The sequence below is a fragment of the Dryobates pubescens genome, chromosome 13 (assembly GCF_014839835.1).
Source record: "Dryobates pubescens isolate bDryPub1 chromosome 13, bDryPub1.pri, whole genome shotgun sequence".
Lineage (NCBI taxonomy): Eukaryota > Metazoa > Chordata > Aves > Piciformes > Picidae > Dryobates > Dryobates pubescens.
In genome coordinates this window covers 29,404,323-29,420,775 of record NC_071624.1, presented here as the reverse complement: position 1 = coordinate 29,420,775, position 16,453 = coordinate 29,404,323, and the positions used below count along the sequence as shown (strand labels likewise).

General features: G+C 43.8%; 1 protein-coding gene across 3 annotated transcripts in view; it reads right to left on the bottom strand.

The window, feature by feature from the left end:
• Window positions 1-16,212, bottom strand: part of ULK2 (unc-51 like autophagy activating kinase 2) — a 41,904-nt gene extending 25,692 nt beyond the window's left edge. Inside the window, exons 1-7 of one of the 3 annotated variants that reach the window (XM_054167093.1) lie at window positions 15,952-16,212; window positions 15,103-15,702; window positions 13,719-13,811; window positions 12,390-12,431; window positions 2,591-2,623; window positions 2,078-2,114; window positions 97-270 (exon numbers count right to left, since the gene is read on the bottom strand). In XM_054167093.1, the coding sequence (XP_054023068.1) occupies window positions 97-270; window positions 2,078-2,114; window positions 2,591-2,623; window positions 12,390-12,431; window positions 13,719-13,811; window positions 15,103-15,195 (472 nt within the window). In that variant the 5' untranslated portion in view covers window positions 15,196-15,702; window positions 15,952-16,212. Of the gene's footprint in view, window positions 1-96; window positions 271-2,077; window positions 2,115-2,590; window positions 2,624-12,389; window positions 12,432-13,718; window positions 13,812-15,102; window positions 15,746-15,951 lie in introns of those variants that run through there. The other 2 variants (XM_054167096.1, XM_054167094.1) reach the window with 2 other exon arrangements.
• Window positions 16,213-16,453: the final 241 nt, after the last annotated feature.

The following is a 16,453-nucleotide window of genomic DNA, read 5'->3' as shown; positions in this document are numbered from 1 at the left end:
ACCCTCTGTGCTTTAACTAAAAAAGCACTTCTGAGTAGGGAAACAATCCAACAGTGAGTGTTTAGCTTTGGATCAAAGGAGAGCACAGTTAGTTACCTATCTTGATGCGGATGCCACTGACACTTGACTTCCTCCGGCTGGCATAAGACAGCAGGATATTCTGCGGTTTGAGGTCTCGATGAATGATTCCCTTGCTGTGCAGAATACGCATGGCTGCTGCAATCTGCTGGAGGAACACTCTGATGGTATCTTCACTGAGAGTTCCTTTAGCTGGAAGTAACACACACATTAGCAGATGAGAAAATAAATGTCATTTTACTGGGGCAAAAAGCCATGAACTTCACCATGAACAACTGGGGAAACGATGAAGACAATCAAATCAGCATGAATTACATCTGGAACAATCCAACCTCCAGTATTTTCCTACCCATGCATATGCTCTCAACAACATAGACAATCTCTATAGTTCTGCTCTAGCTGCAGTACTCCAAATTATCTGTTTATACAGTAGTTTATTCAATTTGGTAGTACAGGAACTGTAAAACTTCTCCATAGAATGGTTTGGGTTGGAAGGGACCTCCAAAGATCATCTAGTCCAATCCCCCTGCAGTAAACAGGGCCATCCTCTACTAGATCAGATTGCTCAGAACCTTGTCAAGCCTGACCTTGAATACCTCCAAGTATGAGGCCTCAACTACCTCTCCGGGCAACCTGTTCCAGTGTTCCAACATCCTTACAGCAAGACCTTGTTCCTAACACCCAATCTAAATCTTCTCTCATTTCAAACCATTGCCCCCCATGCTATCACTATGAGCCTTTGGAAACAGTCCCTCTGCAGCCTTCTTGTATTCTTTCATCACTAAAGCCTCAACTCACTAAAAAGGCAAAGGAGCCAAGAAAATAAAAAGAACTTCACAGTTTGGAACACTAAATACCTCTACAATCATGTTACAACTTCAGGCCATAAAACCTGTTCTGTGAACAGATTATTATGGGGACACAGATAACCACTCTGCTCAAAAATTTCATCCATGATAAAATTTATTTGGGAGAAGGGGAAAAAAAATAAAAATGTACTTCTGAAAGTCTCTTCAGAAGGTATTATCTCATTCTGCAGTCTGAAGAAGTACAGACTGCAGGAGCTGGATGATACTGTGTGAGTCTTTCCAAGGATTTTAATGGGAAGTGAATTAGGCTTTTAATACACACAGTTACCATAACAATAGCTGCTCACAAAAAGATTCCCTTCAACACACTGAGATAAAGAGGCAGGTAGAAGAATATTTTCATCAAGAAAAAGTATGAAGATTAACATCTCAGCTCCAAATTCTGTTTGTAATAAGAATCCATTTGTCATGGTTCTGTAACTTCAGCCTGCACCTTCAGCAGAGCCACGCTGAGAGGTAAAATCTCTCCTAAGCCAGAAATGCCTCTTAGCAGAGAGCATTGTTATATAAGTAATTAAGTATTTTTGAGCTCACATCTTGGAAAAGAAAGCAGGTGGAGTGAAAACACTGGGAGCAACCCTCAAAATATGACTTTAGAAAGAGAAAAGCACACATTTTTGCCAGCATGGTCTCTATGGTTAGCTGCACCCTCTCCCCTATTTGTAAATGTGGGAATGTTACATCCAACTGTCTTGAAAGCAGCGGCAAAAAGCATTTTCTCTCTCTGCATTGTTTTATTCACCTCATTGTGGGGTTTTGTCTTCAATGATGAGTGACATTTGAAACAAATGCAAAACCCTGATGCCTCCCCTGCAGCTTCAAGATTTAGTTTTCAGGTTGCCAAAGTGGCATACATACACTCAACAAACAGCATTCTGGAGCATAACTGGAGCCAGAATACAGACCACATGGATTCCTGGTGAATTCAATTACTCTGACAAAGACACTCTAAAAAAATCACATCAGGGTAAAAGTGCATTGTGGAATTACATTCTCTGAACAGAAATATATTTAAATCATAAGAAAAAAAAAACAACAACCCTGAAAGGAACAGCAATGGATAACAGGAATACAGAATATCAACATGTAATGCAGGGCCTTCTTAACAAGGCCACACAGCAATCAATTACCTTGCAAGTAATCTGCCAAATCCCCACCATTGCAGTACTGTTGAAAAGAGAAAAGGTATTAGTCAAAACACAAGCACTCAAATACTTGCTGCAGAATTTTCATGCAAATTTTACTAATCTCTTCACAAAAAAATCAGGACATCTTTTCCAGCTGTTCACCTTAAAGTGGTGTCACTCATTGGTAAAATGAAGACTTTGAGGTGTTACACTTCATCAATACTTAGTGTCATAAAATGAAACTGAATAATCTATGGGCCAGCCACTGCTGAGAAATTTACTAGTGCCCAGGAAACTAACCTGGTTTTCAGAACAAGTCATGGTTATTGTCACAGAATCACAGAAGCATTCAGGTTGAAAAAGACCCTCAGGATCACAAAGTCCAACTGATAACCCTACTCTAAGGTTCACCCCTAAACCATACCCCCAAGCACCACATTTTGCATTTGGGCAAAAAGGGTTTTGTCCAAAAAATCATCTTTAAAATCAGCCAGAAAAAAACATGTTAATACATACCTCCATTACCAAAAAGACAGAATTGGGCATTTCCTGAAAGAGAAGGAGAACAAATCCCATTTAAGAATGTGACAAGACAAAGCTTTCAGTACCTGAATTAACCAAGTGTGATGTGAGCATTTTCAATCAACTGAGACACCTTATGTTAAAGTCACTGTTTTAGAGGGCAGCAAATATGTACATTCCCCACCATTTAACACTTCATGTATTAAAGAGCATTTGTATAGGTTAAAGAAAAAAAAATCCACCAGGCAACATCCTGAACACTAAAGCTATCATTTGAAAGAGCATCATACAGTGTGTGACATCAGTTTCCACTCTGTGCCACTCCCTTAGCCTTCAACTGCTCTGTCAACACAACCTCTAAATAAACTCTTGCTATCAGACATCACTGAAATCAGTCACTAACAGGACAGTAATATTTAAACACAAATATACTGGACAGAATTGCAAACTATAAACAAGACAGTCTAGCTATGACAACAGGTTTCCTAAGCAAGAATTCCAAAGGTCAGTCAGAAATCACAAAGCAGCTAACTGTCTGGAATAAACAGATTCCCAAATGCTGCTTTGTAGGGTCATTAATTCAGGAATCATGCATACTCCTGTGGAGTGTCTCCCTCGGTGAGTCACTGGCAGCAGCATGTCCCTGCTGTGGAACTAAATGCCTTACAGCAAAGGTGTGACTTTTCATGGCAGTCCTATTGAGATTTTCCAAAGCACTGACCTCCTTTGACCTATCTGCAACCTTAATTCCCTCTCTTGTAACTGGGTAAAAGTTACTGGAAGACAGATTAGCTAACTTCTACTGTAAATTATCTACACACACACCACAAAAATGCAGTCCAAATGTCTGTGCTTAAACCCCACTGCAACAAGAACATTCTTCCTTTTTACAAATATTTACTCAGTGAGAGGAAAGAGCCTACCTGTCTATGCCTATAATCAACATTGTTTTCCACAGTCTCCTGCATAAAACAGCTTAGCTGAAGACACTCAGAGACCTTTTATAAAGCAAATGCATTTTTTCCCTCTGAGCTAAGACTGAAAGGAACATAAGGCAAGTATAAAATAAACAGGATTACGCTCTTAGAATAGAATAGAATTAACCAGGTTGGAAAAGACCTTTGAGATCATCAAGTCCAACCTATCTTAGTTACACAGAATGTTACCTCCTTTTCACTTCACCTCACAAACAAAGGTTGTCAGTTTGTGGGAAAATACGGGTTTTAAGATAGCTGAAGGAAAAGAGTGGGATACCAGAGCAGATATGGCCAGGCATAAGCTGCAGTGGGAAGCAGAACTATCTGTGATCTGCTAACTGATGTCAGAAATAGTAAGAAGGAAGATGGCATGGCAAAAGAAAATCCCAAACACGAATCTGACCACTTTTCTCAGTGCTGGTATTATCACTTCAGCACACATCCAGTTTGACTATACTGACAGGAACCACCACAAGAGTGCCATTTTCAAGGCCCACTAACAAGGCAGGCTAGGAAACTTTGGAAAGAAAAGTTAAAACGGCCCCATGAACCTTGAATACTGTGTCCAGTTCTGGTGTCCCTGTCATAAGAATAACAAAGAGCTGTTCGAGCAAGTCCAGAGGAGGGCCACAAAGATGATCCAAGGGCTGGAGCACCTCTGCTATGAGGATGCTGAGGGAACTGGGGCTCTTCCTAGGGAAGACTCTGGGGTACCTTAGAGCTGTCTGCTGATACCTGAAGAGATCCTACAGGAAGGCTGGAGAGAGACTTTTCATAAGGGTGCCTAGCCAAAGGACAAGGGGGAATGGTTTGAAGCTGAGGGAGAGTCAGTTTAGACTGGAAATTAGGAAGAAGCTCCTCAGTACGAGGGTGGCGACACGCCGGAACAGGTTGCCCAGGGAGTTTGTAGATGCCTCCTCCCTGCTGGGAGTGTTTAAGGCCAGGCTGGATGAGTGTAGCTGAGAGGCATCCCTACCCATGGCAGGCAGTTTGGAGTAGATGATCTCTAAGGTCCCTTCCAACTTACGCCATTCTATGATTCTATGAGCCAGGCTAGGGAAACCAACAACACACAGCACACGGCTGGCACAAGCCATTAAAACCAATCCATCACAAGTACAGATACCTGCCACACATAACTGCAGTAAGCACAGTTCCAGACAAACCAGATATTTCACAGTTAATTGGAGACTGTATTAGGCTGCTTCACTTTCTGGAAGCTTTCAGTTTAGCTGCTCTCATCTATGTTACAGAAATGCACTTGAGGCTCTTTCCAGCTCAGAACATCAAGCACATTACAGATTTGTTTACATCTGGAAATTAGCTTCCAAGAAAGCACATTTCTAGGAACGTTACTCAAATCTGTTAGGAATGAAAGGCAAACTCCAACCAATATAGAACATTAAAGCAGCAGCAGATCACATTTCAGGAAGTCCCAATTGTTCAGTGTCTCTGTAACAGCTGTGGCCAGCATGAATGGTAATTTGCAACCCTATAAACCTAAATCCATGCATTAGGGAAATAAAAAAAAGGTAATTAGTTGCTTTGTAAATTACTAAAAATACATAATGATAAATGTTGTTTCTTTCTACACTGTTCCTTTAAATACTATCTTCCAAGACAAGATTCCTCCTTTCTTTCAGGAATCCCAAGGATGCCAAATAGCAACTCTGAAATCCCAGTGTATGAAATGGAAGTTTCTGCTCGCTGAGGATCACTTCACTTAAAGGACAACTGTGATGTGTGCTGAGAAGCATGGAAGCTGTCCGCTCTCCAGCGACAAGAAAGCAGCTCAGCTAGTGGATTTCCACCCCAACATAGCAATCCCATGAATCAGAAATAGATGTTCCACAGCGTCACTGCCTCCACTACACAACACACTCTGTACAAAAACAGCAGCTTATGGCAGTATGTAATGCTCAGCTCATGACAGACTTTTATTCATCACAGAACTAAGAGAATGTGTTTTCTGGATTCCCTTGGAAACAAAGTCCTTTCAAATGAAACTGCTCTCTTCAGAAACATGGAGCTGATGATTTGTCCTGTTGTGTTAGCACTCACCTGTTTAAATTCATTTGTTCCTACAGACTACACTAGATCTCTCTCAAACAGCATTGCTCATCATTTATTTTTAATCTAGAATATCATTCAAAATAAATCAATCAAGTCACTGGGTTAAAGTCTTAGCAAAAAGTAGAATGTGTTTCCTCACTGTAGCTTGGATAATCCTTTTTTGTTAAAGCAACTGAGCAGATTAGAGGTGTCACAAAGAGAACTGCCCAGACTGGTCAAAATTTCTGCCTAATTAATACTGCAGAAGTAATACTTTGCACAGTTCTGGTACCAGGCTCCCCAGCTGCATCCCATCACAACTCACTCACAACAAAACCTGTTTCAATGCCCTACCAACGCAAGCTTTAGCTCAAAAATGCTGGACTTGTTCATCCCCTCACAGTTGCTCAAATTTTGTGTTAAGAGTCCTTGGCCAGCTTGACTGGGAATGTGATCTCCATTTGGGGAGAAAACACAAGCCAGTTCTACAGACACATTATTCTTTTCTAAATGATTTTGCTGAAGAACAAAGCTATGCCCAGCATCATTCCCTAGAGCTGTGATTTCTGTTGACTGGCTAAGCAGAGCAAAGTGCTCCAAAATGAAAAGATTAGTAAACCTGCCTGTTTCAGATCTGACACTCAGGAGTAAAGCTGACCTAGCAAGCCATTTTAAAGTGCTCCTTGAAACAGGTAACAAAGCTTTCAAAGAAATTTACATTCATTTACAGATCATAAAATTACTGCAGCTGGAGTTGTCCTGACCTACACCTCTATCTGGAGAAATCCTCATGCAAAACAAGTGTGTGTTGTGTTGCAACAATCGCAGAACAGTTTTGCCCAGCATGCCTTGATTTGTTGCTTAAAGTTTTCTTGACAGAAGCCTACTTGAGCTCCTTATTCTGAATGTAGGCTTTACTTGTGAGATGGAGCAAAAGGTAGGAAAGGTTAATAGGAGACAACTTTATAATTCTGAGAGCTAATGGATAAACTTAAATGAAAGTGATTAAGAGGCAACATATTTGCCCAAACTTTGTGTGTTTTAAACCCAGACTTCCAACAGTTGTCTCAGGGGATGTGAAGTTCCAACCCAAATCACAAGCTCGGTGCAGCAGTTCCATTTAAAAGACATTAATTGAAAAAGAAGTCAAAACATCCATGGTTACTTCTGACAGCTGTTGCTAGAACTCAAGCATGCTGGCAGAAACATTCCCTACGTTTCTTTTCAGTTAGGAAGCCCTCCTAGAGAATAAGCTGAAAGTCTGCAAGGAACCCTTAGTGAGCTGCCAAGGCAAAAACCATGGCAAATAAAGAGTTACTCTGGTTTTGCTCCAAGTCTGTGGATTCTGTTTAGCTGCAGTTTGTGTCCCAAGAGCAGGAGAGTTAGCCTGACAGCTTGTGCACTGCTGCTATCTGATTATTTCTCAGCCATTCATTTGTGCTATATTCAATATTTTTAATTATTTTTGGGGGTAGAGAATACACTCTTCTTTTTTTGAAACATTAAATACACTTGGCAAAAGTTCTCATGATTTAGTGCAAAAGGGCTGGTCCAGATCTTTTTAAGAGTGTTTCTCACTGCGTTGCAGATACTTTTGTTTCGCTCTGCAAGTGCAACACAGCAGCAGCCTCTACCACATTTGGCTCCTATCACCTAAAGGACCGAACATTTTGTTAGTTCTGACTAAATGTTAAGTCTCAGAGTAAATGTCACTTGACATGTGCCTGTAGGATTCAAAGAGCATGCATGCTGCCAATTATTCACATAAAAGAGCAATCAGCCATGGAGAAATGTACCACAATAGCTGTATCACTCATTTTCTGTTCTGTGAAATGCTGTACTTAACTGATATATATGGGAGGTGCTAAAGGAGCCTGACCTGCTGCACAGCACAAAGCAAAGGCAGAACTGTTCACAGCACACCCAACACTGAATGTGCTCACATGCTACAAGATCTATGAACCAGTTCTGAGTAGAAGCTATTGCATCTGGGCAGAGCAGGTAAGCCGAGGGCTGTGTAGTAACTCCGACTCTTTGGTTCTGTGGGTCAGAGCAAATTCTAACTGCTTGTCCCTGACCTTCAACACCTACAGTGGCATCATTCCTTGCAGCCCAGTATTGTCACAACCAACCTTCCAGTTAGCATCAGCTGCCAGAGAGTATTTCCAAACCTCTACTACTTCTGCAGGGCAGGATTTTTCTTTGTGTGTGAAAACTTGTCTGAACAGAATGTTTTCTTATGACTGTTTCCACACCCAGTGAGGAAGGATATTGACAAACACAAAAGGCTTCATCAAGGAGTTGAGGGGGAAAAAACCCCACCACAAATACTGAGACATCCTCATTCAAAAGACAGCGGTTCAAGAACAGCCACGATGGGGGTATGGAGGCAATAAAAGCTGTGAAACACCAAGTTCAAGAGCACACACGCTACAATGCTTGAAGCAAACGCTTCAAGAAGCAAATGCAACACGACCAGACCAGCTGGAGTCCTCGGGTAAACCAGACAGCAATACTTAATTCCCACTGGTAAAACAGCAGCTATGCATAAACATGGCTCCTTCCATAAGCATCCCTGGTAAGAACTCAAGGGCACTTGTCTATTAGTAAAGGCTGAGAAGCAGGTACCAGGACACTGGCTTTGTTCCCACTTGCTCTCACCGCTTTCAAGGACAGCAAAAGCAGCTGCAGTTACTTTGTCTGCTATGTACCAACGAGCTAAGACAAGAAACAATTCATGTTCAGATACTGTTTCTCCACTAACACACTAGAAATTAGTTCTCCCTAAACTACTGTTCAAACAGCCAACTCCAGACTCCATCCAGTGAAGACATTAATTCATTCTTCTCCAACGCTATCTCCGAGATACATTGCAGGCTTTCACCCCCATGGCTGACATTCTAAAGAGGTTTTGAATTAAATTATTTGCTAAAACAGGCACTGTCTGGCACTGTGCAAGAGATTAGTTCTACTCGGCACACACTTGGGATCATGAACTGCACAAAACTGTAAATTCATGTCCTATATATAGCACATTCCAAATAACTTAACTGATACCTCCATGCTTCAGTATAATACTTTACCCAAGGACCTCAGCTGACTTTATGCTGGTGAGTTAGAGGTTATTTCAGACTCCTTTTTGCTTTTGAGAAACAGTGGGCTCCATTTCCCCAGTTAACAGCATCCAAGACTGATCTTCTTTTGCAGATGAATGACATCCCACAGCACCACCAGGGGAAAAAAGCTGCATTCTTAAACTGCTTTAGAGATTATGAGTTGAGGCTGGTTTTTCTTTATTATTCTTGAATGAGAGAATACCAAACATTTGCTCAAGACAACTCCTAAATAGGTTACATCTTGCAACCCATCCATTATATTCTGGTGTTTCTAAAGCATTGTGCCTCGTGAAAAACTTCATTTCACATTCAGAGGTGAGCTGCATGTTTATTTTTCAGAGCCCTACTGCTGCAAAACATTTGCCTCTCACAGATGGAGGGCTCATATTTAAGTACCTCCACAAAAGCACTCAGTCTTAGAACCTCTGATCTCCACACTCAGGGGCATGCAGATCCCCAGCCTTCAGAGATGGCACAAACACCACGGGTATGCTCTGCTTACATAAAATGCTTAACTGCAGATCAAACCTGCCAGAGCTGCATGTAGCTACCTTACAGAAATCGAGGGCAATTATCGCCCTGGCACCAGAACAAAAGATTTTGCTGCCGACCAGCACACACAGAACATTAACGGCACAACAGTTCCTTCGGGTGTGTCTCCAGATGAATGGGCACTTCTAGCAACTGAAGCCAGTGGACCCTACACATAACCGAGTGACAGATCAAAATGGTGTTCAGAAGAGCTGAAGCAACAGCCACGTAGAAGGTTTGCTGTTCAGACACTATCAGCAGAATGGCTCACGAGTTCTCCTTGGATCTAATTAAAATCTTAATGGTGTATCTACTGATTTGTGCCACTGGTCACAGACCGTGCAACAGGGACACAAGCATAAATAGAGATGAAAGAGAAGGGATCTAACTGTCTCCTGTGAGAACAATTCCAAGTGAAGCCTTTTGCAGTATGTAAAATAGCAATTACCCTTTCATTCTCAGACTTAAAAGATAGATGCTAAATTACTGTGCAGGGATATGGCTTTAAAGTGCTGCCATTAAGTGCAAATAATTTCATGTGATACTATGAGATGTAAAAATATTTATTCTTCATTGCAGTTAGCTTATACTTTTTCCACTTCATTTTGCCATTATATTGCACACCACCCTTTCAATCTGAAACCTCTGTACAACAATCAGTTCTTGGATTATTCAGCTAAACTGTCTGCCAAATGGTGCATCTGAAACCTGATTATTTTCTTATTTCCAACTGTCTAAGGTTAAGAAAAACTTCAGACCAACAGAACTATAAAAATAAAACAGAGTCCCAGTCACACTGAGAACATCCTACTGTGACACAGACTCCACTGGCTCCAGCACTGAAGGGGAAAAAAATAGCTTCTGTAATTTCAGAATTGCTTGAAATCTTAAAGTCTTATCTGCTGTACCATATCACTATGCTCATAATACTGCAGCAAAAAAAAAAGGGCAGTGCATGCTAGAACATGAAATGCTCAAGAAAATTAGTAGGTGGAACAGCCTACTAGACACGTGAATGCCTTGCATAGTGTTCATTCTTGCTGGCTTATAAATTAATGCAATCATACAAGTTAATGATGTATAATGCTTCACAAACATAGCCCTGTGTAAAAAGGGAAGAGCTTATTTGTGCAAGTGTCACATTCTTTAGACTGTGTTTTGCAAAGCAGCTTCTTCTGTGGAAGAAGCATCATTCTGCCAAGCTTGGCTTCCCATGAATGTATCTGAAATATATCCAAGGTGTAAGACCCAGGTTTTCCCTTCTCTTTGCTTTAACTCTTCATTTAAATGCAACAGTCAGTGACAAGCAGCACTATCCCCTTCTCAGATGGGGAGCACAGAACTGATCACCCAAGAAGTCCTGTCTCTCACTCACTCCTATGGCAGAACAGAAAAGCATAACAGGTTTTAAATAACCCTTTGGGAAAGTAATCACAGGCAAGTGTCCAGCTCTGTCCTCTTCCCCTGTGGATGCTCTGTACATAAACACAAGCAAGAGCCTCTCTGAGGCTTAAAAGACACACAAAGTTAGGTCATCAAAATACAAATCTAGAACTAGCCCCAAGTCGAGCTGCAAAGCTTAGTAAGTGGTCTCCACATATGAACAGCTGTAAAATGATACATCTGAAATTCAGCTGCTTACTCACACACCAACACCCTCGGCCAACAACTCCAATTTCTTTTAAGATGTCTGGATATACTAAATTTAGGATGCCAAGAGGTTATTTCTACTTAGCAATACTCAGGAAAACTTGGGGCTCTTCAAGAAGCACAAGGCACTATACTCTCCCTCTGAGAGCAGTGAGTGTCATTCAAAATGCAGAGTTCTAAAGTCAAGACCCAGGAGGGAAAGGAGTGGACACATCCAAACAGGAAGTTTTGATGCGCAGTCTGTTACTGCATGAACGTCACCACTTTGTACCAAAAGTCAACAGAAGTCAGTCCATGTCCTGTGGCACTGCAATAAAACCTGAGCCTGCCAAGTGCGTACCTTTGTGAACACAGATTTCTACAGCTACAGAGACACACATCTAATGCCCAGTTGAAAACCTCTTAGGATGCAAATGTGTAAAGACAGAAAACATTGGAGAATGTCAAAATACCTATTTTGTGTTGCCTTAACTAGGCAAGGCCCCAAATAACTGTAACTTTGTATTTAAGGCAAGAACTGAGCCCAGGAGATAAAAGTATAGTTCTTACCCAGGCAGAACAAATGGCTGTGTAACCTACATGATGTCACGTTTAGCTTTACTCAACACTTAGAGGCCTTGGGATACAAAAAAGGTGCTTCCTAATAAAGCAGAACACAGTACCCCACAGAGTAAAAAACTAATTCCTTCCCCTTATCAGGCAGAATCCTGGGAATAGAGAGAGGAAGACAGCTTGAAGCAATGTAATGCTACTTGAAAAGATCCAAATGTCTGCTTAGCTTTTATGCTACCCTTTTGAACAGAGGCAATGTGTGATCATGCTCTTCTGTTTCCTTCAGTTCTCCCTCACTGTGACACAGGGCTATAACAACACATTTCTTTGCTACAGAGATCTCAAAGATGCTGCTCATGCTTTATGTTGACTTCTTAATGTCACTTTATCCATTCAGATCAACTCCTACTCGCAGATTTTCCTTCCGGTGTATTCATTTGTTACCCACAAACACCCACTTCCCAATTCAATTATAGGGCCAAGAAAACAAGGAGAGCTCAGGAGAACAGTTCCTGTCACTAACAGAGCTCTGAGCCCAGCCAGCTGATGCTTCTTCTCTGGAGACAGGATCAAACAACACAAACAGTCCCTGCAGGGGTTCTCAGGCTGCCACTTGCCTGGAAGTAAACCATATTCCTCACAGCTTTCTATTGCAATTGTGCATCCTGATTATTATCTTAGAATCATTAAGGTTGGAGAAGATCTCCAAGATCTCCAAGTCTTAGAAAGAGCCAACACAAAATCAGTGCAGTATGTTGAAGATGAGAGAACTCCTCTGCCACTGGATTTCTATCTCTTATTATAGACACAAAATAAATGGCCACTCAAAGTTTCCTACTCAGGACACACGTGTATGCACACTGCATGTTCATAATTAGATTTTAATGAAGAAAAAGGCATCAAAATGTATTTTACCTGGACATCATAGAGAGCTACAATGTTCTCATGCTGAAGCTCCTGTAAAACAAAATATTTGTATTATGGAAACAGCCTATTGGTATGTTACAGTCAATATGCTAAGTGATAATCAAAAAGTCAGGTTTCACAGAGACAGGTAGCATCTTTTTGACCATCTGATGGAATTTGGAGGAAATTTCAGCTATCCAGACAATATTTACAGGAATAGGAAATTAGGCAATATCTCCAGAGGTCATAAAAACACTTGGTTTCAGAACTTTTATGTCTTGTTACAGAAAGCACTACAGCACAAGATCCTTAATGAGCACTGGAAACTGGCTACACGCTTTCATTTGGTCGTCTCACACTATTTCTTGCTTAGCAGAGCAATCAGCTACACCAGAGAAGCAAAGACCTGTTTTGGCTAAAAGAGGCCTTGCAGATCATCAAATCCAACAAGTTCAAGTCAACCTTACTATAAAAAGGAAAGCAGATCAAACAGCAAATAAAACTCATTGAACAGCTCCAATAAACCATCAGTACTTGCAGCAAACTAACGCATCCAACACTACAATTGCTGGTGTACAATAAATATACCAGTACCTTACATATATATATTTGTATACAAAATAGTGATCCATCTCAAGAAGCTAGGCAACATGGAAAGAAGGCAGCACTATTACTACTGCAAAGATATGTAAAATTAGATGTGTTGAAGTTCAGAGAGCAAAGCACACTATGAGATCATCCAAGAAGATGTGTCTGTAAAGCGGTACTGAAAAGCTAAGTGATGCTCCGTTTCATTTCCTTCATTAGAGCCACGCTAGACATTTTAAGTCAATTAACACAACTCAGAAATAGGAAGACTGCTGCTGCAGGAATCAAATTTAGCATGCTGATTTCAGCTTTCAAAGCATCTTTGGGCAAAGAAGATGAAGGAAGATCAAAGGCTGATGTTTTACCCTGAGCTATGACTTTCCTTGCATGCACTGCTTGGGAGAGGTGCCACATTAGCCGTCCTGAAGGACAAAGTTTTCTCTGTGTGTAATAAGCAAAGCTCAGAGTGGTTCTACAGCAATTTTCTATTTCTAACTCCAAAAGCATGCCCATCACTTGTTCAGAGACCATTTCCAGAATTAAAAAAAAAACACCTATCTTTTCCTCTCTTTTTATTTTCCCTTCTTTCCTTGATCTTTTCAGTTCTGGATTCCTCCTGCAACTAACAACAAAACGAAAGGCAGAACAGCAATTACTGCGACACTACCCATGACCTGGAGTGAACTAGGTCAAAAGTCTCTTTTCCTTTCCAAGTAAAGCAGCTTTAAAAGTCACTGCAAATCAACATACCTTTAAGATTTTTATTTCTTTTCCAAGTAGGATTTGTGACTTTGACAAGTTCTTTTTGTTAATACTCTTTATGGCTACTTCCCAATCAGTTTTCTGGAAACAAGCAAACAAAACAGTATTGTCAGCTTCAGATTTGGAGGTGGGTTTTCTTATCTACTTACAAGCAGCTACTAAAGCACTGGAGAAAAGGTTGCAAGATCACCCCTACTCTACCCACCAGAGATTGCTACATCACATGACACCATCAAGAACTATTTCATTCCACAATAGCTTAGGCAGCTATTAAAATCCAGCTGCAGCTACACTGCATTTTCATGGATTCCAAAGCATTTAAAAAACAAAAGCAGTAATCATATCCCATTTGTTCTTTTGATAGTGGTGCTACATATCTGCTTTTTAGTCCTCTGGAAAGGATGGAGTTACTTTTACCCTCCTTTAAAGACTTCCCATGTTCAGCTTTCTTACTATTTCCATCTGAAAAGTGCACAAGAAAACATCTGGATTTTTAAGGAAACGTATGTATTTTCTGTTGATGTATTATCTAAAAATAAACTATTTGTATGGCGAGAGCATCTCCATTGGCCTTTATAAAGTTTCTGTTTCCTTTTCTCCATTATTTTTTTTAACCCCCAAATCACTGCACCGTGCTTCTCCAAATTGTGAGTACTGCCCTAATGCTCCAAGATGATGAATCTGAGGAGTTTATTTCTGGAAAGCAGAGCACTTCAGGCACCACTACCAGAATAAACTCTCACAGCATCATAACCTAACTATGAATATCAGGGGTGATTAGCGAGCCGTGCCAGGAAACCAGACACCTCAGAATTTAAGAAATCTTCAGCCAGTCCCAAAGGAGACAATTTTCCATTAGATGCCTCGTTATCCAGCGAGATAAACATGACCCTCCTGACAAACAAAGGGCTCAGTCTCCCATACAGCTGGAACTCTTCGCTCGCCCTTACATTAAGGAGCTACCAAGCAGCAGGGAGGAGAGGTGGGAATGCAGAGAGGTTGCTGGCTCTTTAGGGGAGGGGAAAAAGAGAGGAGAAAAAAAAAAAAAGCAGGGTTTATGGAGGCCCCGAGCCGGCTGCTCAGCTTTGGGGCTGCAGCAGCGACAGGCCGGGGCTGCCCAGGACGCAGGCCCAGCCTCGGGCCCCGTCCCCGCCGCCCCCGCCCCGGTAACTCAACCCACCCCGCACCTTTCTGTCTTTTTTTCCTCCCCAAACACCCAAATGACAACAAAACTCCGCAGAGGTGACCCCCCCGCCCCAGCTGTCATCCACCGGGAGGGGCTCCTGACGGCTGCGAACCCGCGGCGAGACCCCTGCCCCGGCCCGGGGTTGTGTAACCAGCCCCGCTCAGGCTGAAGCCCATCGCTGTTTACCTTGCGGTGGCGACCTTTGAAGACCACAGCAAAGGCTCCGTGTCCTATCAGGTCCTTCTTGCTGTACTCAAAGTCCCCCACCACCTCCATCATCCCTCAGCGGGGCATGAAGCCCCTAGGAAGGAGGGAGGGGAAACAAAGGGGCTCTTCCTCCAGCCGAGGCAGCTACAGCCGCCTCACGGCGACCGGCGGCGGGGTGGGAGCCTGCCCCTCTCCTGGCTGCCCCCGGCAGCGGGGGCAGCTCCTCTCATACCGCGGGGGCAGCCGCAGACCCCCGGGCCGGCGGGGCTGCTGCAGGGCGTCTCCGAGACGAGGGGCTCCGTCTGGCATGGGGAGGGCAAGGCGGGGAAAAGAAGCGGCGGGGGGGCAGTCTCTTAGGGGCCGGGAGTGAGGGGACAGCGCGACATCGGCGCCAGGACGAGGGGCCTTCTCAGCAGGGAAGGGGGCTCCACGCCCTGCCGATGCCCGCCCCCATGGCCCCGCCACAGCGGGGACTGCTGGCCCGGCAGCCCCGCTCAGGGACCGAGCCCCAGAGCATCCAGCAAGGCGGAGGGGAAACGAAGCCCGCGGCTCCGGGGGTGGTTGTCGCTGCCGCACCCCCTGCGAGAGAAGAGGAAGCGGTGAGGCTGCAGGCGGGGGTCTCTCAGGCTGCCGCCACCGCCGCCACCACCACCTCTTCCTCCTCCTAAGCGCCTGCCGCTCCGCCGCCACCACCGCCCAAGCGATCCGCACGCAGCCAGCCCCAGCTCCGACTGCCCGGACCTCCGCGCCACCCCACGCATTTTATAGGCCGTATCGCGCAGGCCCCAGTACTCGGCTGCTTCCGCCGGCGGCCAAAGAGTGCCTCACCCCGTTTAACCCGGTGGGAGCGTCCTTCCGCCGCCATCTCCTGAGGAGCGCGCTTCGGTCCGGCTGTGGTTCCCGCTCCTCGCCGCGCTACCATCGGAGCTCCGCCGCCGCCTCTCTGACGGCGGCTAGGCCTAGGTCCCCTCTGGCTCTGCCATAGCTCCAGGGGTCGGTCCTTGTGGTCCCTGCAGGGAGGGCAGGGCGACCCCGGTGCTGGGGCACACCTCGCGCCTGCCCTCACCTCAGAGGCGCCAAACTCAGCCTATCACTTTAAACACTGAAGCTGTTTCTCGGCCACCTCAGGCCCAAATGCTCATGAGAACAGCGCTGAGGGGCCACCAGGACAGGAGGGAAGGGCAGCCTTGTCCCACACACCAGCGGCCCTCGGCATGGATCGAGGCAGGGCAAGTGCCAGGACATCAAGCAGCAGGCAGAGGTGGGAGGGGAGGCAGATACAAGATTAATCATCCCACCCTGCCTTGCTGCCAGGGTGGCCGCACTGCTT